Source organism: Ammospiza nelsoni, chromosome 1 (genome assembly GCF_027579445.1).
Source record: "Ammospiza nelsoni isolate bAmmNel1 chromosome 1, bAmmNel1.pri, whole genome shotgun sequence".
NCBI lineage: Eukaryota > Metazoa > Chordata > Aves > Passeriformes > Passerellidae > Ammospiza > Ammospiza nelsoni.
In genome coordinates, this window is record NC_080633.1 from 39,037,882 (window position 1) to 39,063,922 (window position 26,041).

At 45.2% G+C, this 26,041-nt stretch overlaps 3 protein-coding genes across 8 annotated transcripts in view; 2 read left to right on the forward strand and 1 right to left on the reverse strand.

Moving 5' to 3' along the window:
* LOC132070932 (ubiquitin-conjugating enzyme E2 E1) overlaps positions 1-1,511 on the forward strand; it is a 45,373-nt gene extending 43,862 nt beyond the window's left edge. For all 3 annotated transcript variants that reach the window (XM_059468148.1, XM_059468165.1, XM_059468156.1), the window contains one exon: positions 591-1,511. In XM_059468148.1, coding sequence (XP_059324131.1) covers positions 591-688 — 98 coding nt within the window. In that variant the 3' untranslated portion in view covers positions 689-1,511. The remainder of the gene's footprint in view (positions 1-590) is intronic.
* Positions 1,111-18,271, reverse strand: NKIRAS1 (NFKB inhibitor interacting Ras like 1). Of its 3 annotated transcripts, XM_059468184.1 has the most exons (5): positions 18,227-18,271; positions 17,146-17,239; positions 16,278-16,402; positions 8,429-8,670; positions 1,111-5,638 (listed from the first exon to the last, which is right to left on the reverse strand). In XM_059468184.1, the coding sequence occupies exons 3-5, from the start codon at positions 16,369-16,371 to the stop codon at positions 5,399-5,401; spliced, it is 576 nt and encodes a 191-aa protein (XP_059324167.1). In that variant the 5' UTR covers positions 16,372-16,402; positions 17,146-17,239; positions 18,227-18,271; the 3' UTR covers positions 1,111-5,398. The 3 variants fall into 3 exon arrangements, with proteins under 3 accessions (XP_059324167.1, XP_059324175.1, XP_059324159.1); XM_059468192.1 differs by lacking the exon at positions 16,278-16,402 and having other exon boundaries at positions 18,227-18,258; XM_059468176.1 differs by lacking the exons at positions 16,278-16,402; positions 18,227-18,271 and adding an exon at positions 17,998-18,168.
* Positions 18,272-18,374: 103 nt separating this feature from the next.
* Positions 18,375-23,846, forward strand: RPL15 (ribosomal protein L15). 2 transcript variants are annotated; one of them, XM_059481205.1, is made up of 4 exons: positions 18,375-18,452; positions 19,894-20,075; positions 21,415-21,551; positions 23,491-23,846. In XM_059481205.1, exons 2-4 carry the CDS (start codon positions 19,904-19,906, stop codon positions 23,794-23,796), a joined length of 615 nt encoding a protein of 204 aa, XP_059337188.1. In that variant the 5' UTR covers positions 18,375-18,452; positions 19,894-19,903; the 3' UTR covers positions 23,797-23,846. The 2 variants fall into 2 exon arrangements, with proteins under 2 accessions (XP_059337188.1, XP_059337180.1); XM_059481197.1 differs by having other exon boundaries at positions 18,385-18,452; positions 19,891-20,075.
* Positions 23,847-26,041: the final 2,195 nt, after the last annotated feature.

A 26,041-nucleotide genomic window follows, 5' to 3' on the forward strand; every position in this document is an offset into this window, starting at 1 on the left:
GGCTGACCTTTTACTTTCCATCATCCATTTAAAAGAAGTGGCCGACTATGCCACAAGTGGTCATCACTGCTGCTCTAACCCACCCACTGTCCGCACAAGTTAAGATGAATACGTCTTCACTTCCAAAGTCATTTTACAGGTTGCATTTTTATATGTCTAAAGAGGAGAGAAAGGCCAGATCTCACAGTGTACTAAACCACTGCTTGAGATTTCATCTTTCCTAGAAGGCAGCTTTACATTGTTTACAAGTACAAGTACTTAGCATGAGTACCTCAGGCACCCTTAGAAGGAATAAAATAAACCTGAAATGCATGAATTGGTGAAAACCTTCAGTAATGCAAAATATGACTGATTGTTGTGCCTTAAACTTCTTAAAACTTTATTGGCATTTCACACTATTAAATTACAGATTAGTACATTACCATAAATACACAAAATCAGAGAAGATACTGATCATCAATTCAGTATGTTTAGGTTGTTACAATGTACCTTACCTGTATGTTTGCCTTGTATGAAATTTACACTTCAGCTTTATTTAAAAGCTTTTATTGGGTAACTTGTCTGAAATAAGCGCTGTGTTTCCTTTTCAGCTGACCCCCTGGTTGGAAGCATTGCCACTCAGTATATGACTAACAGAGCAGAGCATGACAGAATGGCCAGACAATGGACCAAAAGATACGCTACATAAATTGGATTTTCGTCAAACTCTTACATTATTTGTCTGTGATGGAAAGAGCTGCTTATGATTTTGAAGGGGTGGGGGGTGGGAGGGTGCTGGTAAAGAGTAGGGTATTTCTATAACAGATTTTATTCAGTCTTTTATTTCCTAAGATTTTGTTGTTGTAACTTAAGGTATCTTGCTACAGTAGACAGCTAGGATTTGGAATAGCATACTTTAAGACTGTAATTAGTTCAGCAATATTAGCTCACATATAGTACCGAGAAGAATGTAAACTTCTTAGACTTCTTTGGTTTTCAGTTTGCTTGCAATATGTAAAAGATTAAAACAGCTTAATTTTGTACAGGTACATAGGTTGACGTTTATGTAAAAGTCCTTTTAAGACTCTACACACTGTTTTTGCTTTTTGTTTGTCTGGGTTTGAGGGATTTATTTTGTTCTGGGTTGAGTTTCCTTTTTTTCTTTTTTTTTTTTTTTCTTGTAAAAAGATGTTGGGATTGTTTTTCCCTATGGAGGGCACATTGGTATTTAACAAATCCTTTTTAAAGACTGTCATCTCATGATCTGTGATATTGAGAGGTGGATATATGGCTTCATATATGAAATGAGAAGTAGTTAATGTATTATTTTATAAGCCAAACTATCTTTGTGAAAAGAATAAAGGTTTTAATCAGGACTTATGGTAACCTGTAGTGAAATACCTTAAGCTGTTTAACTGTAAGGTGTGGAATAGGAGTCACTCAGTGGATTGGTTGTATGTTGTGGGCTACTTAAGTCTGCATTTGTTACTGTGCTAATAAAAAGATGTTTAAAAAAAAAAAGAAGAAGAAAAGATTTCTGCTTAGTCCCTTACTTTGTCATTTTGCCAGAATGATGTCTCTGTAAGCTTTGTAGGATTTATGCTGTGGTTGAGGACAAGGGAGATCTGCAGGTGAGTGCACTGACTGCTGCTATTTTAGGAAGACAGTTCTAGACAGCCATACAGTGAATGACAGCATTAGACCTTTACAACTGTTCACTAAGTGTTCTGTGCAGGGACCTGGCCATGAGGAGGTAACTTGCCACAGAGTCCACAATAGTTACTTTTTAGCTTAAGTTTTCACAGTGTTGCCTCTGCAGGACTGGCATGTTGTTTGAAAGTACTACCAGAAAAGTGTAAGCCATCTGGAAGGGAAAGAGGCGGGAAGTAAAAGGAAGAAAAGAATGTCTTGATGCTTTTCTGGTGGTCTATTCACACCTGGAAGAGAAGGAATCGTGTCCTGGTAAGGTAGCAGACAACACCATAAAGGAGTATCTGTACATCCTTTAACTACCTATAAAGATTATCTCCTAGAGACATGATATTTGCATTGAGGAGTGTAGCAACAGGGCGGTTAATTGTGGAGACGGCATTTCTGACCACTCCCTTAAGGTGAGGGCCGGAAGTACAGATTCATTTTTCATGGCAAGTGCTTCACCTTGCGACATTCTTGTGAGCGCTGGGTGGTCATCTGTGCTCTTGGATTTGGTTTGGTGCTTTAAAATAAATCTGTCTGTATTTCATTTACATACTTCTCTTGCTGTCTAGATACAGAGCAAATCTAATTTGGTCCAAAGTAATCTGTTAATCAGAGGTGTCCTTTCCTTCTCCGGGTGGGTACTAGCACCGTACCCTCATCGGCTGAACTGCCATCATTTGACACAGTGCACGTTTTGGTGTATGAGCTCCCTCAGCTGTTTGGTACATAGCCACATCACACTAGGAGCATCTCTGCTAATCTTTCCTTCTCTACTGAGTAAAGAGGTAAATGGCTTAATCTCAGTAGTTTTTTGCCAGCTTCTTTCTTTGTGCCACCAGTACACGTCAAATTAACTGTTTTAACTGTTGGGGGCGAGTGATTTGTACAGTGTTTATTCAACAAGCTGTAGAGGAACAGAGAACGATGGTTTTGTTTACTAATTTGTTTTTCTTCTTTATTATAAGTTTTCTCCGTGATCTTGTGAAGGGACTCTGGTTTTGCAGAAGCCAAGTGATCCCAGTGACCTAGAAGAGGGTTTGAGTCAGTGGAACAGGAAGAACAAAATAAATGTTCTGGCCATTAGGTACTATGTTATACTCTGTACTTTGTTTGTTCACCCTGTGTAAAACTCTACTACAGCAAGTTTCATTTTTACTCAGTACCAGCCACTGTGTGCATATCATTTGCAGAGGAGACACTAGATTTTCCATCACTTCTCAGTAAAACACTATGATATTTAGAAAAACATCAGAGTAAGTTTATGAAAGAAAACAGTGGGTGGTGATTTTCTTTTTTTAACTGAATGCCTCGAATTCTTTAAACTCTACATTTAGCCAAATCAAAGAAAATGTGTTTGCCTTTATGTAGCGTATTTGGAAAAATGGCCTTAGTCATTTAGAAGATACTGTTTCTCTTGCCTGTCTTAAAACACTGTCAAGTCCTGGGAGTGCAGTGGAGCAAGTGAGCAAGCTGCACTTGCACTGCACAGCTCTGGCAGCCTACAGGTGACATCAGTCTTGGCAGAAGAATTGGCACCGAGTCTGCAGCATGCAGAGCTGCACAGGACCCACTCATCCCCATTCTTTCATCTCCAGGCATTTTAAGTTCATTCTGACTTGTCAACCTGCACTCCCTTGGCTCAAGGGTCAGCTTTAGTGCTGTGCTGTTAGGAGACATCTTCACTTATTTTGATTGATCCAAGGCTGACTCTAGTCCCTTCCAGAAGGGTTCTGCAGAGCTGAAGAAGAGGAACATGACCCATTCCTTGGTAAGAGGTTGCAGCGAGGAGGTAAGCCACTGCTGCTCCGAAGTCACCTCCACCTCCCAAGCATGCAGGCAGATAGGGAGTCTTCTGGGTAGGGAGAAGCCTGGAGCACACGTGTGTTCAGTAGGAAATGAGTGAGGAGGGAGTGTCATCCTGCTGGGGACAATGACTCTTACTGGCCAGGTGCGGGGAGGTCGTGCTATCGTGCTTACTCAGCTGCAGTGTGGAAACAATTGTATGTTCCTAGCAGGGCATTACAAGAGCTTGCTCATTCATAATTGCTCTCTTATCTTACTCCTTGGCCACAGCAATTCAAACCACATTGAGCAAAGCACATAAACAGTTTCGTCTACCTTCATTATAATGGTAGGGATTCCTGTTTAATTTTTAGTGAAGTGTACTGCTGCTCTGACAATAATAATGTTGACAGACCTTAGTAATGCTGACAGGCTTTATTAATCAGTATTCAGGAAGAGCAATACTATGAGCTTAATTGTGATCATTAAGCACATTATTTAGCAGTTATGATATGACAGTGCAAATAATGCTTGTGGTTTTGCTGATTCATAGTGAAATTCTCAGTATTTGTTCAAAAGAGGATTAATTTAATGGAAAATGCAGAAACTGGGTACTTCACTCTCTCCCTGCTCTTGCTTTCAAATATAAAGAAAAGTTAGCATCAATTAGTACAGGAGGTTCTTAGATGCCAAAAACTGGCCCCTGTCTCTAGGAAAAATTGCACATTCTGTCACTCTATATATCCCCTTTTGTTCAGTTGAGTGCCAGGCTGGCCTGGGACAGCAGATTCCGGCAGCACACAGGTTTGCCAGCGTTGAGTCAAACACAGCACATGCAGTTGTGCTCCTGCAGCCAGACCACGTGCAGTGCACGGAGACCGAGGCCATTTGTGTGGGTATTGCTGGGTGTTTGCCCAGAGATGTCCCCAGAAAGGCAGGCAGCCTCCTGCCCTCCTTGGACCCACCTGCAGAGCCATACAGAGCTTTGTGCCAGCTGCTACCTGGCCTAGGCAGGGTGGATTGCTGTAGCTTGCCTGAGCAGCCAGGTGAGCGTGCCCTAAGCAGAGCCCAGCAATACCTCCTGCATACAATCAATCCACCTCCTGCAATCAAATCAATCCATACAATCCTCAGTAAAACCTGTGGGAACGTGGGACACCTCTGGGATTTGTAGTGGACATACTGGAACAAACTACCAGCTGTGTTGTCCTTAGGTTGTTGTTCAGTCAATGAGCTTTGAGAGCTGTTCTGGTTTCTACAAATGAATTCCTGACCTGAAAGCACTGCTTACTAGACTTCATTGACAAGGTTCATGTTGGGGTAATTCCCATAAGATGTGGGGGTGGTTTTTTATGATTTTGCTGGGTTTTTTTTCTTCCAGACACTAGCAAAACATCAGTGACTAAATCTGGTAATTGTTTCTCCTGCTCCATATCCTTCTCCTACAGCAAGACACTGGTCTCAGCCTCTTGCAGCATCAAAAAGCCCTGTGGCCCTGTTGAAGGTCAAGGTAAAAGAACTGTTGCCATTTCAAATATATCACCTTTCCAAATGGAACGCTTTATTGCAGTTAATACTTTTTGTGACTACAGGCTATAGATCTGCAGAGGGATTACATACTGGTAAGCTTGTTGATTTGTCCCTCAACATGGCTGTATCCAGGCATAGTAAAAGCCCCTGCTAGAGAGGTATCCATCTATCCCTTCCTCCTCCATAACCCTGGCTGCAAAATAACTGCTCTCCTAAAGTGCTTTTTTGAGGTTTTTACCACCAGCAGCTTTTCCAAGCCAAGTCTATGAGAAGAAAGGATACCTCTTAGCTATAAGCTTGCTGATTTTATTGCTGAATGATATTATTGCTTTAAGTGAAACTGCAAGGAGCAAATGGCACAAAAAGGACTTAGATGTGACCTGGCAGCAGGAGACAATGCTAAGCTAGTCTAGTTTTCACAGTTATTCCCTTTGCTCTTCCTTCCAGGCAAGGGAAATGTTGACTTGTTCTGGGACTGGGACAGCTTGCTAGCTAAGAAGGTGAAGGGTTCAAGCAGTGTTTTCCGATCTGTCACAGTCACTTCCCACAGTCTCACTTTCTCGGCCCTTGCCCATTGCTGTGCTGCTTCTGTTTCCACTTGCCTTTGGTCCACAAGGTCAGTTTTGTTCCCCAAGACAATAACTGCAACCTACAAACCAAACAAGAGGGTGAGCTTTATACCAAAACCATCCACCATTCACCATCCTTTTAAACAGTGGGCAAGTACCAACACAGTTCAGTCTTGTTCTGTAACTTAGCACTGGCACAAGGTAAGTTGCATGTAGATTGGAATACCAGGGTCTGGGATTTGAATTAGCCTCATCTGCTTATGGGTTGGAAGCTTGTTTTAATTATAGGATATGCAGGACTTCCCCTTCTTGCCACCCCACTCCCTGCCCATAATGATTGCTTGAAGGGAAACAATAGCCAAGAGATCCAAAGTTACACAGCCCCATTCTCCACTTACTTGGCAACTGAGCTGCCCTAGACAAATGATAATAGCATGACATCTGAGTAGGTCACAGCAGCAGATGCTTGAGGGATGAAAAAATGCACAGCAACAGAGAAAGCCTGGATCCCACAGCGGTGGATTTTGCCCAGTTTGTTTCTTGCCCAAGCCCCATCTCGCAATATAAATAAAGCCAACTGTGCCAGCAGCCCAGGCAGGCTGGGCTATGGGCACCTCTCCCAGCTCAGCCCTGCTGGCTGCCCAGCCCCAGGGCTGCAGGGGACAGTCTGCTGAGAGGGGCAGTGAGCACCAGCAGCGTCCTCTGGGGAGCACTTTCAAGAGCAGCAGAGCTCTATCAGATCTGCAGTTGTGAGGATCCATTGAGTGACTTGTGTCACTATCACCCAGACAGTCCAGCGTGGCTGAGCTCAGTAGGTACATGAAGCCTTCCCAGTGCTTCAGCTCTAGGAAGTGCCAAAGGCAGTGCTGGCCATGTGAAGATACTGCTCCTCCTTATTTTAACTGTTCTCTAAAAATGTTTTACCAGCACCAGCTCTTAGGGGGAAACCATGCCTACATTTTTAGTTCAAGGTCCTTAGTCAAACTCTGTTTTCATCTCCACACTAGTGGTTTGACAAAGATCAAGTGATAAAATCCTCTCCTGATGATGATTTGTGGGGTTTGCTGTGGCCACACTTGCTTGCTCTTTCCTGTTCAGGCTAACTCCAGAAGCCTTCTGCTTCTTTCCAGCTAGAGATGTTTGTCCTGTTCCTGTGAGGTCTGAGACTTCCTTTCTTTTCTACAGCAGTCCAGGGTGTTTGGAAAAATGCTGCTTAGGAGTTTTTCCCCTCTGTGTGAAGGCTTTGAAAGAAGCTATAATCTTCATGTGTATTTACCACATGCTCCAGCTGAATTTTAGCTATGGCAAAGCTCTGTCAGTGTAACAGAACAAAACCTCTATTTAGTATAAAATTTGGCCAGGCTTTACGGTGCGTGCTGGAGAGCCCCCACAGCCAGCAGAGGCAAGGAACCAGCCATCAGTGCCTTCTGTCATCTGCCGCACAACAGGGGACTGTGCCACTCAACGAGTTGAAGTTCTGCCAGCTCAGAAGCACCATGTGTGGAGATGTATCCCCAATTCAGTAAAGAATTCATTTTAGCAGAGCTCAGACTTTAAGTCACAGAATCATTAATCTGCTGATTAACAGTTTACCTTAAGGTGAGACTCCTGATCTCACCTTGTACACCTTAACGCCTATTTTTTATAGAAATCATAGGAATGAAAACTATTTTATGCATCTGACTGTGGGCACCACTTTTTTAACCATGTTATCCTCAGTCAGAATCACAGTTTTAAGCTCTCCAAAAGGATAAGCAAATTGGCTTTTTTCTAAAATGCCTGCATGCACTGAGAGAGAAGAGTTCTAACAGGTAACACAGATGAGCAGGATGCAGATCCTGTTGGGGCTGTGCCTCCCTCTCTGCATTACAACATGCTGTATAGTACCAAATCAGTGCCATCACAAAACACAGCGCCTGGGAAAAAATTCCTGCTTGTCCACCTTTCCTTGCCCTGCAGGGGAGTTATGCTTGATTCCTGCATCCCTGATATACGTGACAGTCTGCAGCTCACACCAGCCCTACCACCCAACATGCCTCTCCTGTGACGGCACATTCATCTGCCATCAAATTTGAGCCTGCCTTCTCTACCACCCTGTGTGCTGTCAGTACAAAACAAGTTACATTTTTGCAAAGTCTCTCCCTACCATTATCCAATTAATTCTTCATGCTTTTTATTTTCTTTTAAACAGCATAAAACAGGCATTTGGAAAGCTGTAGGCTAAAGACATTTAACAGGGAAAACTACTCCAGAATATAGATACTGTAGGAAAAGCCGTAATGCTAATGCCACATGCAAGTTATATTTGTTTAGCTAAGCTGGAACGCTGTCAGCTGAAAACACTAGCTGCTTTCTAAGGGAAAATAGAGCAGTCATTTCACACAATTGAATTGATTCAATATGGTTGTTAAAATACATTAAAGCTGCTTTGCCAATTGACTAATGTCTGGGAGACCCATTGTCAATTACACTAGTTTGTAAGCCATCAAGTACATGAATACAAAACAAACAAGGATAATGCCCTTCGTTACATTATTCTATGCACTTGACTTCCCCTGTACAATATCTAGAAAAACATGAGCTGCACTGCTGTAGACCATATGTTTTATTAGTCATAAGTGTCCTGGCTGGTGCATTCAGCTGACTGAATTTTAGCTGTAGTAGAGGAAATAAGGAGGAAAAAAAAAAGCATTCCTTTGAATGACCTGCATGGCATGTGAATTAAGCTTCCCTGGCATGTGAACGCCTCCTTTTTTGCTGGGTTGCCCAAGGCTGTGAGTACCTTCATTTTCCTTTGTACACGACTTTAACAGAAACAAAAGCTGGGCTTTGCGACCTTAACTTCCTAGTTTAGCCAAGCATGCATTTACCTCCTTTTTGTCCCTGAAGACGTCGATCTCCTTTTTGAGCAGCTCGACTCTCTGGAACGCCTCGAGGCTGGTCACGGCGTACACCAGCACGAAGCCGTCAGCCACGGAGAAATAGTGTTTGGGCAATTCCACGCCCTCCTGCAGACCCCTGGTGTCATAAAGCCGCAACTGTTCCTTCACGCCTCGGTCTGTCTCCACCGATGCCAAATACACATCTTCAATCGTGGCACCCTCTTCTAAGCCTGTTTGAAAACAAGCAGGAATGTTCCACTGCTCTAACTACAGCTTCACCATAAGAATTCTTTGCAGTGCAGCAGAATTTTTCCTCACAGTAGCTTTTGGTGTGTGTTTTACAGAGTGACTTGACCAGGCCTTGACCTTGCCTGGCATCTCCATGGAGGGCTGTATTCATAGATGACTGCATTAGCTATTTCCAATAGTGACACTGGAAATACATTCATATCTAAGCACATGATTATGCCTGTAAAATTAATCTATGCAACATGCACATTCAGAATAGGATAAGATATATGCTCTCCTCCCAAGTTTTCCAAACTCCAACCACCCCGTTGCACCAGTTCTGTGCCAAACATGCTGCAAAACAAGCCTGCCCAAACATACCCTTTTGGAACAACAGCCAGGGAACACCAGATAGTCAAGTACTAACATCTTTAACCTACTTCTTTGCCTCATAATGAGCTGGATCATACTGCAGAAGCAGGAGCCAAAGGGATAATTCTGGAAATTAATGTGTATTAGTGGTATAACTAACCCATACGTAAAATTAAGCCAGAGAGGGAAGGGGGTGTTTGCAGACAAACAAAGTTCCATGCTATTTTCACTCTAATACACAGTGAGCTTTTTCTATCCCCCAGGGGTTTAAAATTACTCAAATTGGAACAAGTTCATTTACTGCAAGGCGAGAGCATGCACAGGGTAACAAGCTTTCATATATGTATCACCTGTTCCACCCTGACTCTCTGCATACTGGCCCTCCTTCCCTCCTCCTCTCCACACAGTAAATGTGAGGTAATTCAAGGCAGCTTGCTTTGAACTAATTAAAATTATTTTTTCCTAAGCCAAACCTAAAAACACATCAATCACCTTAGCTTTGTGTTCCTCCTGGATGCAGGTGCATAAGGTTACAGGTTGAAACAATCTATGTATAGTGTAGCTGGGCCACCTTCAGAGTTGGTTTTAAGTATTCATACAAGCCCTCTGCAACCCACGTTTTTGCCTCCACTGCACTCCTATATACAATTGATTGCTGCTGCAGGACTACAATAATGAGTCCTGCCTTATTCTCTTTGTCTGTCAAAAAGGGACCATTTTTAGTGTATTGTTTAAGAAAACACAAGGGATTATCTGGCCTATGAAAATAAGGATTTTGCTCTATTCAATGACACTATTCAAAACACTTCACACTGACAAACAAGCTAAAGCATTCCACCCACGCTGATGGTTTCCCGTGATGTATGCAGCATTCCTGTGCAGGAAAGTGGCACAAGCTGTTCTTTTTGCCCCTCTCTGTGCAGTCTTCATAGATCAAGCTCTTATTAGGTTTCCAAAGATTTAATTTATCTCACCTAAAAATATAGCCACGCTAATGTGTGGGAGCAAAACTCAGAACAGAAGGACAAAGCAAAGGTTAATGAAAAGAGGAAGCACAAATGTATCCTGTGTGATTGTAGAATGTGTCAAAGGGTCACTTTTAAAGACTGAGGTAGTAACAAAACCCTTTCTGGATATAGCACTGTTGTTTAGACACAGCACTATATTCTTGCTCTGCCTTGCTGCATTGTACAGACAGGTCAAGGAAATATCTAGCATCAGTAAACATGGCTTTGGCAAGAAGGAAGGAACCACAAGTACCTAAGTTTTCTTTTTCAAAAGCAACAAATCATATTGTACAGTTTTTCATCCTCTAAATGCTACACTGTAATCCAACAGCCTCTAATATATCCTTGTTATCCTGTGACAATCTCTTCCTAATGGCATTAAAAGCAGCAGTGAAAAGTGCGTCTTTTAACATCCTATTTAATAGTGAAGAGGAAAATTTAAGACCTGGGACTTAACTCAGCAAAATAGAGCAACAAATTTTGATGTGAAATAAGGGGGGGGCACTTAGGAGGGAGTTGAAATTTATGCACCAGTATCAGATTCCAGAGGTGAAATTTCACCTACATGCACTGGGGGAGGGAGTGTATACAAACAGTTTCCTAAGTAAACATAGACAATTTTTAGAAATACCTGTGCCACCTTATTCTAGGCCCTGCTCCTAAAGCCCAGGCCATGTACCAGCTGTACCTTGCTGACAATGACATTTACACTTCTTGTTAGTAGCATACCATTCAAACACTTCCTAGGTCTCCATTCAAAATGGGTCAGGCAAGTTGTTGTAAGAGAAGCAACACTAGTCAGTGTCCTAGAAAGATGCTGGCACCATCCCATCCTCCCTGCCACAAAGATCCTGATTCTCCTTCCCTTCACTGGCATTTCTGGGCATCCTTCCACCACCTCTACCTGGGTGGGCAAGGGCAGCTTGTGCTGGGAAGCTACTGTCCTGCAGACTGCTGCCAGCTTGACTAGTTTTTCCATGGAGCAGAGCACTGCAGCGGGCCAGCTGTCAGGTTCAGAAGATGGAGGGGTGAAGGGGAACTAACAAGAGAGTGCACAACGTCACAGCTCCTTTGAAAACTGAAGATATAAAAACTTTGGAGAGGGAAAGGAGGAATAGACAGAAGTGACGCCACTCTCTAGCACCTACTTAGCCAGTGCAAATCTTAGGAGAGGCAGAAAGGTCTCTGTTTTTTACCGACTGCTGCCACAGAGGAACTGCAACGGGAAGCCTCAGTCATAAACTGGGTGTTGTTCCAAACCCTTGTGGCTTCCCAATGAGGAAAAGAAAAGGCTCAATGTACTAATGAATACTGCACACTTAGGCCAGGCACAGCAGATAAACTGCAAATACCTAAGTAAATGGAAATTTCAAGAGGGATGGAAATTCCAAAGTTCCCAGTTGGATCTTGAACATTAATGTAGTACAAATTTTGTGTCTTCTTGAGTACTTTTGAAGATTTCCTGTGTAATCCCTTTTTCCAGAGGAATTCAGCAAAGAGCTCCTAAAACCTGCTATTCCTTATGTTTGTAAACTGCAGAATAACAGGCATTTCTTATTTAGATCTCAAAAGACAGTGTGTCAGAGGATCCCTGACTTGGGAAAGAGGTGGATAAACCTCAAGAGGAGCTGATCTGTTTAGATTTAGCTGCTAGAGAACTACTGGTCCCACCAACAAATAGCCAGGTTTTGACCCTCAGTTACATACATTCAGTTCCATTTTCATCTATTTCTAAAATACAAAGCTGACTGCAACTCTATCACCAGGTAGTTTTAACTTAAGAAGTGAAGATGTAAAAAAGCATCTCTGCCCATGGCAGGGGGTTGGAAGGAGATGATCTTTAAGGTCCCTTCCAACACAAACCATTCTATGATTCTATGAATGCATAATTAGGCTAATTAGCCTCCACATCCATAGTGTGTAAGCCAAAACCCCAAATCCCTCCAGCTGGAACAAGTGAGGCAATTTCTCTCATTATGGCTTCCACCACAGTAATATATGGTGTTTTCATTCCTAGCTAGTAAGATCTGAAGTAGCTGCTTATGAATAATGTGACCATACCAGCTATTTACACAGCCAAGAGGCAGAGATAAGTCTTCTACAAGGGAGAGTTCTCATCTCCTCCTGTTGAGCTGATAAGTTTTAGCATAGGCTGAGAGGCCAGAAATATTTTAAAGGCAGAAGAAAGACTCCCTTCTGCACCATCACTGAACAGGAACACTGTTTAAGGAAAAATATCCATCCTCTTTACAGACATGTCCTGTGCACCAAAGCTAAGCAAGTCTCCTGCTAGCCTGGTCAAGAGAGGCCAGGCCAAGCAGTGCCAGGTACCACAGGCACTCAGTGGGACAATCTCCTGCTGCCAGTCAGGGACCCTTTTCATGACTGAGGAGACAAGGCTGGCCCCTCTTTCTTCAGGACAGCAAGGTGGAGGATCTGGATGAACCCAACACTGAAATCACAAAAAGAGAGATCATCCCAGGTACCAGGCAATCACCAAATCATAGAATAGTTAAGGCTGAAAAAGATTTCTAAGATCAGTGAGTCAAACTGTTCAATCAGCACTGCCAAGCCCATCACTCAACATGTCCCCAAGTGCCACATCTTGTTTTTCTTCCAGGAATGGTGATTCCATCACTTCTCTGGGCAACCTGCTCCAATGCCTGACACCCTTTCCCTAATTTTTCCTAATATCTAATTTAAACCACCCCTGGCACAACTTGAGGCCATTTCCTCTTTTCTTGTTGTTTGTTATTTGGGAGAAGAGACCGATCCCCACCTGGCTACACCCTCCTGTCAGGCAGCTACAGAAAGCAAAAGGTCTCCCCTTTGGAGCCTCCTTTCCTCTGGGCTGAACACTCCCAGCTCCCTCAGCTGCTCCTTACCACAGCAGTGCACCAGACCCTTCACAAGCTTAATTTTCCTTCTCTGGACCCACTCCAGCCCCACAGCGTCTTTCTTGTAGAGAGGAGCCCAAAACTGAACACAGGAGTCAAGGTGTGGCCTCACCAGTGCTGAGCACAGGGGGACAATCACTGCCCTGGCCCTGCTGGTCACACCACTGCTGATACAGGCCAGGATGCCATGGGCCTGCTTGGCCACCTGGGCACATGCTGTAAGTGTGTATATACCACATACACCTGTGCAATCCTTAGCAGCTATTCGCCCTGACCTATGGTGATACAGTCCCTACATAACTCAATGCTAAATCTGCACCCATTTCAAACATTTTCTTTTGTTGTTTTTTCTAATCCCTTGTATTAGTTTGGTGAGAGTGTCTGCCTTGCAATAGCTACATTATTTTACATGGCTCTGAGAGCATCCCTCATGTGTTTGTCCTCTCCTTTCCCATCTTCAGACACAAGGTAAATTTCCTTGCAGTTTAAGGCCTAGCACAAAATCCAATTTTGTGCTTGTTGTTTACAAGATACAGGGAACAGACAGTCCTTTTTTGGGTTATTCCTCCTTCCTGAGTACTTTTTCCTCTTTGACCTCAAGCAATCTTGGTGCCTTTGCAAAAGTGTTAGCTGCTGACCATGTAAGTAACAGTGGCACTCAGAGACTTCATCCATGACAAGCCAGGGAGACCTGAAGGTGCTTGTTTTTCTAGGAAAAGAAACAGTGCAACTGGGTTTACAGCACCACCACCAAGCACACAGCCAGGAGCACGGGCTCAAAGCCAAGGGCTTTACCTAGCAGCGTGAAACCTCCAAGGACTCTAATCACTTCCCTGCCACCAGCTGTGCCACCACTCCTTTTTACAGAAAGTCAACAGGAGGCACGTGAGCACTGACAGACCCGTGGCTGATTTACAGCCAGGAGGAGACCCTCGTGACAGTGGCTGTGACACCTTGGAGAAGGGCAGCAGACCTTGTGCTCTGAGCCTCCGACCAAGTTCCAGCGTGCCTCCTGTCACTGAGAGGGGGATGTGCCTGCCATGAGAACGGGAAGACTCCCCCTGTTGGCTCGGCCATCCTCCCCGCGGCTCCTGGGCCCTTGGAGCGGCCGCAGAGCTGCCCCTGACGTCAGTCAGGAAGCACAGGTTTTGAAACAGCTTGCGTCCCTGCTGCCATGCCTGGTGAGCTGCCCTGCTGGCTGGCTCTGAACAGACAGGCTTTCAGCAAACACACTAGTCCCTTCTTGCCTCCGGCCAAAAAGGCCAGCAGCCAAGATGTACAGATCAGCTTTCTGGAGCTCACAAGCTTTAGGAAACGAGGATCAGGGTCCTGTAATCATGTTTCAGGTGTGGAAGGGCCACCCCTGCAATGGTAGCACCATTGTGCAGTTTAAAGCAGCTCAGCTAAGGAGCAGTTAAAGACTCGCCATTCCTCAAACTCTGTCCTCGTGTACTGAGATCCTCACAATGGCATCCTGCCCCTGCAATTCAGCAGTTAAATCAATACAGAGTGGAACAGTAGCTGAAGGTCTTCTGGGAAAACCATTTCCACCAACCCAAACTCCAGGCACCCCCTGCCACAACTGCCTGTGTGCTGAGGAAGAGGCAGGGGGGATGGTGACCACTCAGCAGGACTGCCAAAAGCACCAGCTTATTGGTCCATCCCCTCAAATGGGCCTGATGGCCTGTGCAAGGGATACCAAAATTGCTGGGCCATGGCCACTCATCTCTTGGGGGTGCAGCAGCTCTGTAATGATCCTCTCCATATCTTCATCTTGTCTCTGCTACTTGTCCTCTTTCTCTGAATGTCTTAGGAATATGATTTGACCAAAATCACAGAAAACGGGAAACTGCCTTCTTCCTTCTCCCCTTGCACTCCCCATCTGCTATCAGCTGTTCCTTCCCCTACCAGTAACTCCAAAAAATTAGAGCAGAGCTGCAGGCAAGGAAAAATGATCTTTTTCAGTGCAGGAGGGCCGGGGGAGAGGTCTGCATTGCTCCCTGGCCAAGCTGGAGCAGGGCATTTGGGAGTGACAGAGGGACACCCACGGCTAAACCCCAGGCACGAGGCCTCCCGCTGGTTATGTCAGCCAGTGTCCATGACGTTGTATAATCATGTACATGGCTGGCTCCATAAATAGCTCCTCTGATCAGCAGCACCCGAATATCCTTCCTCCAGGGTTGCTAATAGCAGGCAGGAATTAAGGCAAGGCAATACGATTGAAGTAACGTGGCCTTGCCCATGCTGCTCAGAAGTCTCTGACAGTCTCCCAGCCAGCACAGAGGAGAGGCAGGTCAGCAGCAAAGGGAAAAACCTTCAGCCTGCAAGGCTTTGCAGCCTTCACGTTGAAAGCTACACGGGGCTACGTGCCTAGCGCTCAGTAGGATGCTGGAAACAGATGTTGCTGCAACATTAGAGGAAATCCTCCTTTTAAACACGGGTATTAGCACACAGTTCTGTATCGCGCTTTGCCAGCAAATTCCTCCCATCCACACATTTTAAAGGTGCAGTGCTGCAAAGCACCATGCTAAAAATCCTTGTGTTTATCCAACAACTTATCCCCAACGTCTAATTTACTGGCTCAAGAAAAAAATGCAAAGTGACTAAAACATCCTCTGTCAAAGCCCTGCTGCCACCCCTTGTTTCTAGGTGAGGCAGGAATAATTTGTCAGCCTGATGATCATTGCCCTTCCTTTCAAAGCCAAATGTAGAAACAGAGGGAAACGTGCAGGCTCTGCCTTTGTTCCCTCTCTTTTGTGCACAGCAAATATCAGGCATCCTCTGTTCCTCTGTCAAGTCTGTTTTCCCCCTGGGGGTTTCTTAGAGAGCAGAGACAGTTGGCCTTCAAAACTCAGCATACAACGTGGAACCTAAAGCTGAGCTGTTTTTCTTTCCAGAGCTTTGATTAAATGTTAGCCAAAACCAAGCAAAATAAAGCTTTAAGAAGATGAAACAAAAGTCTAAACAGCGTCTACACTTATCATGTGACAGCTATTTATTTTTAGATGTCTACAGCATCTTTCAGGGAACGAGGTATTTCTTTTCTAAATACGCAGCATGCACATCTCCTACTTTCAGTGTTTGTTTCTTTTTAAACATTCTTGTGTTTTATTACTGGGAATATCATGGAATGGGTTCTTCTCCATGACTCTTAAAAATCCATAAGCAAGGGACTATGAATTTTAAGAACAGCACAGAGATGCCAGAAAACCCCATAAATTTCCTCCTTCACCTCAGCGCAGTTTGCAGTCCTCCATTATTTGTTTTGGGGCCCACACCGACCAAGATGCTAGAAAAGGAAACCACCTGCCCCCAAAAGTAAAAAAGTCTCACCGACAGTGTGCTTTCCATAGAGAAGCTGCTCCAAAATCGCAGTCTTTCCCACTGAGGCCATTCCACAAACCACCACCTTGTAGCCCTTTCCCATACTTCCTGAGGGCCGGTTCCACGGCAGAGCCCTGTGCAGACAGGGGAGGCTGTGAGCCCGGCACAGCCTGGGGCTGGGGATGGAGATGGAGATGGAGATGGGGATGGGGATGGAGATGGGATGGGACGGGAATGGGGATGGGCACGGGCAGGATCCGAGCCCACGGAAGGCGCAAGGCAAAGCGCGAAGCAGCGGGGGCACAGCTCCCTCCCAGCGCCTGCCAGCGACTGATATTTTTAGGACTCAAGTTTCCTCCCACACCATTTTTTTCAGGTTTTAGGCTGCTGCCAGTGGTGCTGATGCTTGCCTGCAGGCTCAACACTTGTCCTGTCAGTTTTGGGGAGACTGGGAGCGCTGGAGCATGCACGGCCCCGGGGCAGGGGCTGTGTTTGTTGTTGTGTGTGTGCGCATGGTGTTATCGGGCTTCCTGGGTTTGCAGTGGGCTTGATGGTATCTCATGGTACCAGGATGGCTTCTGGAAATGCAAGAAAATGATGGTTCCTTCCCGTTTATTCTGCTTACAGAAAGTTTCTAGCTTTTATGGACTAGGAGGTACAAAACAGGTGAGTTAAAGGCAGAAGTACAGGAAAGCAAATGCAGAAAGCAGGTTTTTTTGGTCTGCTTTAAAGCAGTTTGATGGGTGGGGGCTGGTTCTAGCAGGAGGCATCCAGCAGCTTGGGGCACTTCCCTCTGCCAGTGAGCCATGGCAGGGCAGCAGGCCCTGACTCAGTTTGCTGTTTGGAGCCATTTCCCACAGAGAGAGCTGAAGAGTACCTTTTCTGGACCAGGAGGGGCTGGCGTTGTCCTGCTTCAGTTCCAGTTTAACCAGGTAATGCTTCACAAGCCAGGGTGCCCTGAAAAGCATACCCTGAAAAACAGAAAGGTCATTCTGCAGCTGCAGGTAGGGTGGCAGAAAGGACTTGCAGGCTGGGAAAGCCTACTCAGAATGATAGAGTGGCTTGGGCCAGAAGGCAGCTTCAAGGTCCTCTCCTTCCAGCCCTCTGCCATGGGCAGGATGGCACCAATCAGACCAGGTCGCTCAACGCCCCTTCCAACCTGTGCCGTGCCACATGCAGGAGGGAGGACAGCAGGGACAGGAGCAGATCAGTGGTAAAGCCAGGGCCTGCAGAACCAGGGACTCCATGGTGCCCTCTCCCTATCCATCCAAAAGGTTTTAAGATTGGTTTTAGGGCTTCTTTTTCTTTCCCCTATAGCATTTATTATTTAGGATAGAATAGAATCATTAGGTTGGAAGAGACCTTTTAGATCATCCAGTCCAAACATAAGCCCAGAACTACCACTGTAACCACTAAACCACATCATCCAGCACCAGATCCAGATGCCTTTTAAACCCCTCCAGGGAAGATATCTCTACAACCTCCCTGGGCAATCTATTCTGATGCCTGACTGTCCTAATAGTGAAAAATGTTCTTGTAATACCTAATCTGAGTCCCCCCTGTCTCAGCTGAAGGCCTCTGGTCCTCTCACTGCAGTCACAGTAGAGGAGACCAGCCCCCACTTCACCACACTCTCAGGGAGTTGTAGAGAGGGATGAGGTTCCCCCCGAGCCTCCTCTTCTCGAAACCAAACAAACCCAGCTCCTTCAGCCGTTCCTCATAATCTTACCATTTTAAAAATAATTATTATTTTAGAGATTTTTTTTAAGGCTTCTTTTCAGGGTTTTAAGCAAAGTCCCACCCCAATCCCGGACCGGGGCTCTTATGAGAGCTGAGGAGCGGGGGTGTCTCGGGGGATGCCGCATCTCTCCAAGCCCCTGCCCCCGGAGCAGCCCCCGTTCCCCACTGCCCCGGCCCCGAGCGCGCCCCCGGGGCCGCCCCCCGCCGCGAGCGCGCACCTGGACAGACAGCCGTGCCGGCCGGCCCCGGACCCGCGCGGGCCCTCCCCTGCCGCCCATTGGCGGGCGCGGGGGGCCGGGCCGGGCCGGGCGGGGAGGGACGCGCGGCCCGCACCCCGCAGGACTACATTACCCATGAGGCAGCGCTGCCGCCGCCGGAAGTGTGGTGTGGCCCGAGGGTTTGTGGGAAGTAGGGCCTTTCCTTTCCGTCGCTGGGCGCCATCAGGTGAGGGCCGGTCCGCGCTCGCCCTTTCCCTCAATCCGCGGCCATCCCGGGATCCGGGCGCCCATCCGCCCGTCCCGCCGCCGCGCCCGCCCGGCTCCGGCCGGGATGGGGCTGCTGCTGCGGCGCGGAGCCCCTGGGAGGCCGGCGGAGGAGGGCCCGCGGGCTGCGCCTCGGCCGGGCGGGGAGGGGAGCGGGGCAGCCCGGGTGGCCCTGGCGCGCCACAGCGGGTGCGGGTCGGTGACGGACGTGCGCCCTGGTTTGCTCCGGGTTTGTCGTTTGATCGTGGGCATTTTTTGTGCCATTAGGCCGTGAAAGGGTGGGGTGGCTGGGGATGGGAATGGATGAGCTCTAGCTGGGCAGGTTCAAGCAAGAGGGGTATCCAAAATCACACCCGAACTGTTTGTGGCGTGGTTTTACGTGTAAATAAAGTGAGCTGCGTCTATCTGATGGTGAGTTGGGCTGGGTGCTTGGTGGAGTTCAGGTACACGTGCTGATTGCTGCAGATCTGTAAGGCCTCAGAGGTTTTCGGGAAAACAGCAGTAAACACGATGACAAAATAAAGTAATATGTCATTTTTTTAAACGCCTTCAACTATTAAGGCATATTAATTTAAGACATATTCACATTATATTCGTGTTATTAAGACATTCAGTTCAGAAGAGGGAGTTTGTTATAATCATTGTTTTCTAAAGACAAAATTTGACCTGTAAGAATTTTGTATTGGGCCCTTGCTCTGCTGAAGGCAATACAGACTACCCCCAATGGTGCCCAGCAGAAACAATTTTTAAAAACAATTTAAAAAAACCTCCACAGGGCATCTGTGGAGCATAACACAAATGTCAGCAGCAGGAGAACACTGAGCTGTGACACTTTCTTTTAGTATGACACGGTCAGTGAGCCATATTGTACTTAAAACCCAGTTTCAGTGGATGTGGAGGGAGGCCTTGTCTTTCCTGGGATGTTGTGGTACCATGTGAATAGCTCTAAAGAAGCAAAAGTTCCAATCCAGCTCATTTCTTAAGCAACTGTTAAACTTCCACTTATTAATAAAATGTTAAGCTTTCACTTAGAAGAAAAAACTTTACTAAAGTCAGAGTTAACAATAACTCCTCACAAATCCTGTAGTTTTTTATGTAAAACTCGATTCTGCTGTTAATTGCTGGGTTCAGTCGTATCAGACATAGCGCAGCTGAAAATTTCTCAGTTGAGGAGTTTAACACTTCAGAATAAATAAAAGAGGAGGAAAATGGCTGGGAATGGTGACTGCAGGGTGTCAGCTGCAGGCTGCCAGGTGTGATCCATGTTCCCAGATGTGTCAGTGCTACGAAGAAGCGTGAGAGCTCCCTGTCTTCCGGTGCCGCTCCGTGTGTGGTTTGGTGGCAGATGTTCCAGCTGGGAATTGTTCTTGCTGCAGTGTTTCACTGAGCTCTCCATCCAGCAGGTAGACAGCCATGGGTGCCTACAAGTACATCCAGGAGCTGTGGAGGAAGAAGCAGTCGGACGTGATGCGGTTCCTGCTGCGCGTGCGCTGCTGGCAGTACCGCCAGCTGTCGGCCCTGCACCGCGCCCCGCGCCCCACGCGCCCCGACAAGGCCCGCAGGCTGGGCTACAAGGCCAAGCAAGGTAATGGCACCGACACATCAGGTCCCTGTGCCAGGTCGCCGTGGAGGGACATGGCTTCCTGCAGTGACAGCAGTATCTAAGTGAAACTGAAGTATCCCCCAGTAAACTGAAGTGTCCTGCATGAAATGAACAGAATATCGTAAATGTCCTCAGCTGGTAGCAGTGCCCACAGCCTAAAACCATAACTTCACTTAATTTCACATCTGTGCCTTCTGTTGCGTTCTAACAGGTGAAGCTCAGGTGGGCTTTGGCTTCAGTTTTTGTTCTTGTGCAATGGTAGTGCCACACAATTGAGCAGGGGTTTTAGTGTCCTAGGTTTGGAGGATGTCCTTACTCTGTTACTTTGACTGTTTTCAGGTGACTGAACTGTAACCTTCTAGCACCTTGAAAAGACCTACCAAGAGATCTGGACAGAGACTTGCACAAGAGCATGTAGTGACAGGACAAGGGAAATGGTTTCAAACTGAAAGAGGAGGTTTAGGTTAGATGCTAGGAAGAAACTCTACTGTGAGGGTGGTGAGGCACTGGAACAGATTGCCCAGAGGAGTTGTGAGTACCCCATCCCTGGCAGTGTCCAAGGCCAGGTTGGATGGAGCTCTGAGCAAGCTAGTCTGGTGGAAGGTGTCCCTGTCCATGGCAGGGTGCTTGGAACTGGATCTTTAAGGTTCTTTCCAACCCAAGTCATATTATGACTGTTTTACAGCTGCATGCACTTGAGCGAGATGGTGGAGTTTGTACTGTCATTGAAAAACAGTTACTGGTCAGGAAAAGAAATGGGATAAGTGGCTATCCATGTGGAACTTCTGGAAATCCATTAAAAAACCCAGTATGTTTATTCACAAAGAAAATAAAAAGCTAGGACTTGACACTTCTGTCACTGTCTAGTTTTGTCATTCCTCAGTAACAGGATTTCGGCAGGGTTTGTGGATGGCTTGAGCTCAGTGCTTTTTGAGTGCTGCCATCTGAATTTCAGGTAGTGGTTTTGCTGGTTGGTGGGTTTTTTTTGGGTTGTTGTTTTTTGGTTGTTTGTTTTTTTTTTAGGGTTTTTTTAAACAGTTTAGCTGTAGGTGATCTTAGTTGGTTTGGGACTGGATAGTGAAAAGGTGCCATAAGCTCTGCTTTGGAGCCAAAACCAGTTGCCTCAGGGTATCACTTTCCTTACTCAGTTGTAATGAAAATAGCAAAACCATCTTGCACTATCCACCCCAAGTTGTAAATTTTGGTAAAAATTGGTAAAATGGCTTTGTGTTGCAGCATTTCACGTACATTTTGGGGGATTGGAAGTGCAGTACAATTGCTGCTGGAATTGCTGTAGTTCCTGAGTCACTGTCTGTTTCAGGTTACGTTATTTACCGTGTCCGCGTTCGCCGTGGTGGCCGCAAACGCCCAGTCCCCAAAGGTGCAACCTATGGTAAACCCGTGCATCATGGTGTTAACCAGCTCAAGTTTGCCAGGAGTCTTCAGTCTGTAGCAGAGGTGAGTGTCTTGGTTATTGCTCACAAATTTGGGTTGGAAAGTTTTAGTCTGTAAAAGCTGAAAATACTCAAGGACAAAAAATACAGAACCAAACCAGCTGTTTTATTAATAAGTTGTTAGTAAGATTTTGAATAATGATGGCAGGAAAGCAGCAGTCTTTTAAAACTCTATTGAGACAATAAAAAACCAGACTTTTAAAATGGGGTCCATGGAAACCACTTGAGTTCAAACTTCTCAAGTATGCCACAATATTTGTTATGAAAAACACATAACTAGTCCAAGCCACAGTAAAATAAAGAGCTAGGCATGAGAAAGAAGAATTTGCATGTGCTAAGGTGTGGATCACCAGCTGTAGGTGATGTCCTTTCACAAAGTACACGTGAGTTCCTGTCTTAAAGCCTGTAGCACCTGTTTGTGTAGTGGTGCTGCACAGCACCCTTAGATGTATTGCAGGAGCTGGAGGCAGTGTGCCAGGGACCTTTTGCTTCTTTATGAAAAACTGGTACCTCACAAGCACACAGCTTGGTGGTTAACCTATTTTTAGGTGAGATCTTGTTACTGAAATGCTCAAAATGTAAACTTTGATTTGATGAGATCTTGTAAGCTTCATTGCTATCACAGTTGTAGTCTGGAAGAGATGGAGTTCTCACCTTTACAAAAAAACCCTCTTTCAGTGGATTAGAGTTAATACCAGGCTGCATTCTCAAACTAGACATTGTGGAAGAAGGGTCATTGCCTTTCCAACTTGAAGCAGAAGACTTTTCTCTTCTCAGGACTTAAAAAATATTGCTGAGTGACTTCTGCTAGTTAAATATGGTGGTTTTTTTTTTTTTTAGGGAAAAAATATAAATGGGATATGCTTATTTAAAAGAAACACAGATGATGAGTTTGAATTAAAAATGCTGTTCTGTTTTCAGTGCTCATGGCATTGTCTTCATATGTGTTATTCCCAGATACCTGAGGGCTAATGACATGCTCACTTAGGACAGCTATGGAAGAGGTTATTTGCCCTCAGTTTTAGCTTCAAATTTTCTGAATCTGACACAGTCTTTCCAGAAGATTTATATTTTTCAGATTACAGAAATGCAAAGTCTCAGTTGGAGCTCCCATCCTCAAATAGAAGCTGGTTGAGGATGGTTGGTGTTCTAATATTTCATACAGGTGTTGCTCTCTCACTAGAATAAAAGGACTTAATATGTTATTCCATGTGCAGAAAATAGTCAAGCTGTGTAGGGAAGCCTGAAACAATAGGTTAAGATCACATTGGGGAAGAAGATGAATGGGGTCCACTAGTTCATGCTTCCCTGTAATGATGATAAAGTTCTACAATTAAACACAGTGTGTCTTAAATAAGGAGTATTCTTGACAGGAGAAGCAGATTGAGTTGCATAATTGCTATTTTCTGCTTTGTTTTGTTTTCTGAACTAAGATTGTGTCTTCCTAACCACAAGTGAGGATAGGAATAGCACACACTAATATGCCAGCAGCGGTACAAAGATTTGTTGCATCAGCTATTCCTTTACTCCTACCAGTACAGGCTTACACTCTGCAGAAATTTCTTTTTCCCCTGTAGCTTTAGATGTGGAAATTAATCACTTTCATAACTTCCCATAAAAGATTGTTCCATCACCCCAAGTGCAGCTCATGCTCTTCATATTCATGTTGAAGTTATTCTTAACATTGTGTTTTTACTGACTGGGTGCTCCTGCTTGGTTGACAAATCCTGTTTCATGCAGGAATCCAAACAGCCTTTTTTTTTTTTTGTAACACGGTTTTCTTTTCAGTTGCACCTTTGCATCTGGAAGGGGATGATTTTTTATAGGAAAAGAGGTTGTCCTAGGGAAAATGGAAGTTTAATGTTTGAGTTGATAATCTTTCTGCATGAAGAGTGTCCTGCATCCATGGTTTGACGGCCTGTTGCGTTTATTTTTGCCTCTAGGAGCGTGCCGGCCGTCACTGTGGGGCTCTGAGAGTCCTGAACTCGTATTGGGTGGGCGAGGATTCCACTTACAAGTTCTTTGAAGTGATCCTGATCGATCCCTTCCATAAGACCATCCGGAGGAACCCCGATACCCAATGGATCACCAAGCCCGTCCACAAGCACAGGGAGATGCGCGGGCTGACGTCGGCCGGGCGCAAGAGCCGCGGCCTCGGCAAGGGCCACAAATTCCACCACACCATCGGGGGCTCGCGCCGCGCCGCCTGGAGGAGGCGCAACACCCTGCAGCTGCACCGCTACCGCTAACCCTTGTAAGCGCGGCCACCCAATAAAGATCATGCTGGTTGTTCAATTCAGCTGTGCTTCTGCTGCTTCTTGGGTCGTGTGGATAAGCGTAGAATTCTCCAGGAGTTCGGGTGTTTCCGTGTTTTGACAGGCTTTTGAAAATGTAATTTGATACTTGTGGAGATTGTAGGCCCTGAGTATAGAGTTCTGTGATGGGTTTCACTTTGGATAATGTGGAAGGACGTGTGCAATGTGTATTGAAAGCCCAAGGGCTGGTCCATGTTCTTTTTTCTCTTTTATTTAGTCACTGCTTGTAGGATAGGGTCTGTGTTTGTCCTGTGCTTGCACTGAAGGCCAGCTTTGATCTTGTGCAATGAGATGTAAACTGAAAGTGCTCATTTATTTTTTATGGGTAATTAAATACTAATGGCTATTTTATTTTTCAAGTTCTGTTTTTTTGTACTTCAGTGTACATCAGCTTTTGGGCCTCTCAGCTACAAACATTGTCTAAATCAGCTAAGTGCAGAATGGAAAGGTAAAGCTTGCTCTGTTCATTGCAGTGCACAGTGTTAAAAATGAGTGCACATTTCAAAGAATGATGAGATTTTAGGCTGAATAGTAAAATACTGTAGAGTAGGTATTTCACTTGCCAAGATTGAGGGGCGGACAGTTTCTTAAACCTTCCTTTTGATAACAGAACAGAAAACATGCATCTGTGTTAAAGAGCTGCATTCTGATTTACTCTGCATGGTTAGGTGGTAGAACTAAACACATTTGGGTAACAGTTACAGATGAATGTATCTAGACTACTTTTTGTGAAATCGCAGTGGGACCTTGTCAGCATGAAGTCAGTTTGCACATAAAGGCTGGGAAATTAAATGCAGGTCCTGGTAAATTAGGTGGATGGCTGTCATAGCTTCCACACATTCTGTATTATATCCATTAGGTAGTGACAGGAAAAGAGGTTGGTAGAAGGCTGTGAAGAAGGTTGACAGAAGTAGCTGGGTCTTCTGTCTTCCTGGAGCTTCAGCTTGGGATGCAGAATGTTTTGGGTTTTTTTCCTGAAATATGTTAAACATTGAAACATGTTAAGATTTTCCCTTCAACTGAGAAATTCACTTAATATTCCACTGTGTTCATGAGTGCAAGTTCCTACAGGAGGGTGGTAGTCTAAGGAAGAGACATTTTGGCAGTGTGTTCTCAAAGCCAGGAATTACAGCTCAAGGTGGCAATTTTTTATGATGTTTTGTTTGGTTCAAACAAGAAAAATGCAAAATAATCTGTTAAAAAGTATTAAAGCTATCTGTTCTAAACATGGGAGATTTTTTTAGCCACTCCATTAAAATATCACTGATTTTTTGAAAGGTAGCCCTGTGATGTTGTAGGACAGGAAGTGGAAGTTCCTTGGAGCAGATTTGATGAGTGAGGTCTCCCCTGAGCATGGAGGGGGTTATTGCAGAGAGGGGGCTGCTCTGTCTGCTTTGTAGATTAATGGCTTCAGGTAGTGCCAGTATGGCCAATGTGTCTGTTCCTTTGGAATTATTTTAAATACAGAGTAGGAATCAGGCTCTCATTTTAGAGCCCAGCTTTTCAATTCATTAGCTGTACAGAGCATGTTTGAGCAACATGGTCTAGAAAATTATATCCCTGCCCATGGCAGGGGATTTGGAACTAGATGATCTTAAAGGTTCCTTCAACCCAAATCTGTGATTTTTTTTTTTTTTGGCAACAACTTCAAGACTGGTGATAGTCTACTGGGGTTGTTAAGCTGTTAGGGACCTTTGTCATTGATGGGGGAGGGTGACAGCAGGTGACAGGGCAGTCAGCACTAACGCTGTGTCATTTGCCAGCTTTCAAACCTTGCAGCACGTGGCAGGTGTCTGGCAAGTGGTTGGTCTAGAGACCTACCTTAGGTTGGCCCTTGTGGTCCTGTAATTCTTTGAACTTTAAAAGAAAATACTGTTCCCTCTGAAGTTTATTGAAAACTGCTGATGACAGTGTATCTAAAGGGGTGTGGTATCTAGCAGTCCAGTGAGGGAATTTGAAACAGATGGTGGTGCCTTCAGAGGATGCTCTGGGTCTGTACAGCTCATTCCAAGTCCTTGAGATTGCCTTTGTGTCTTTCCATGCTACAAGTGTCTCATGATCTTAAGACAGGATTTTGGTTTTGAAGGGACATTGCTGTGCAGAATTTATGTGAAGTAGAAAGACTAATTATATTTTACTAATCTCTGTTTCAAAAAGGCATAACATTGAGGGAAACCTT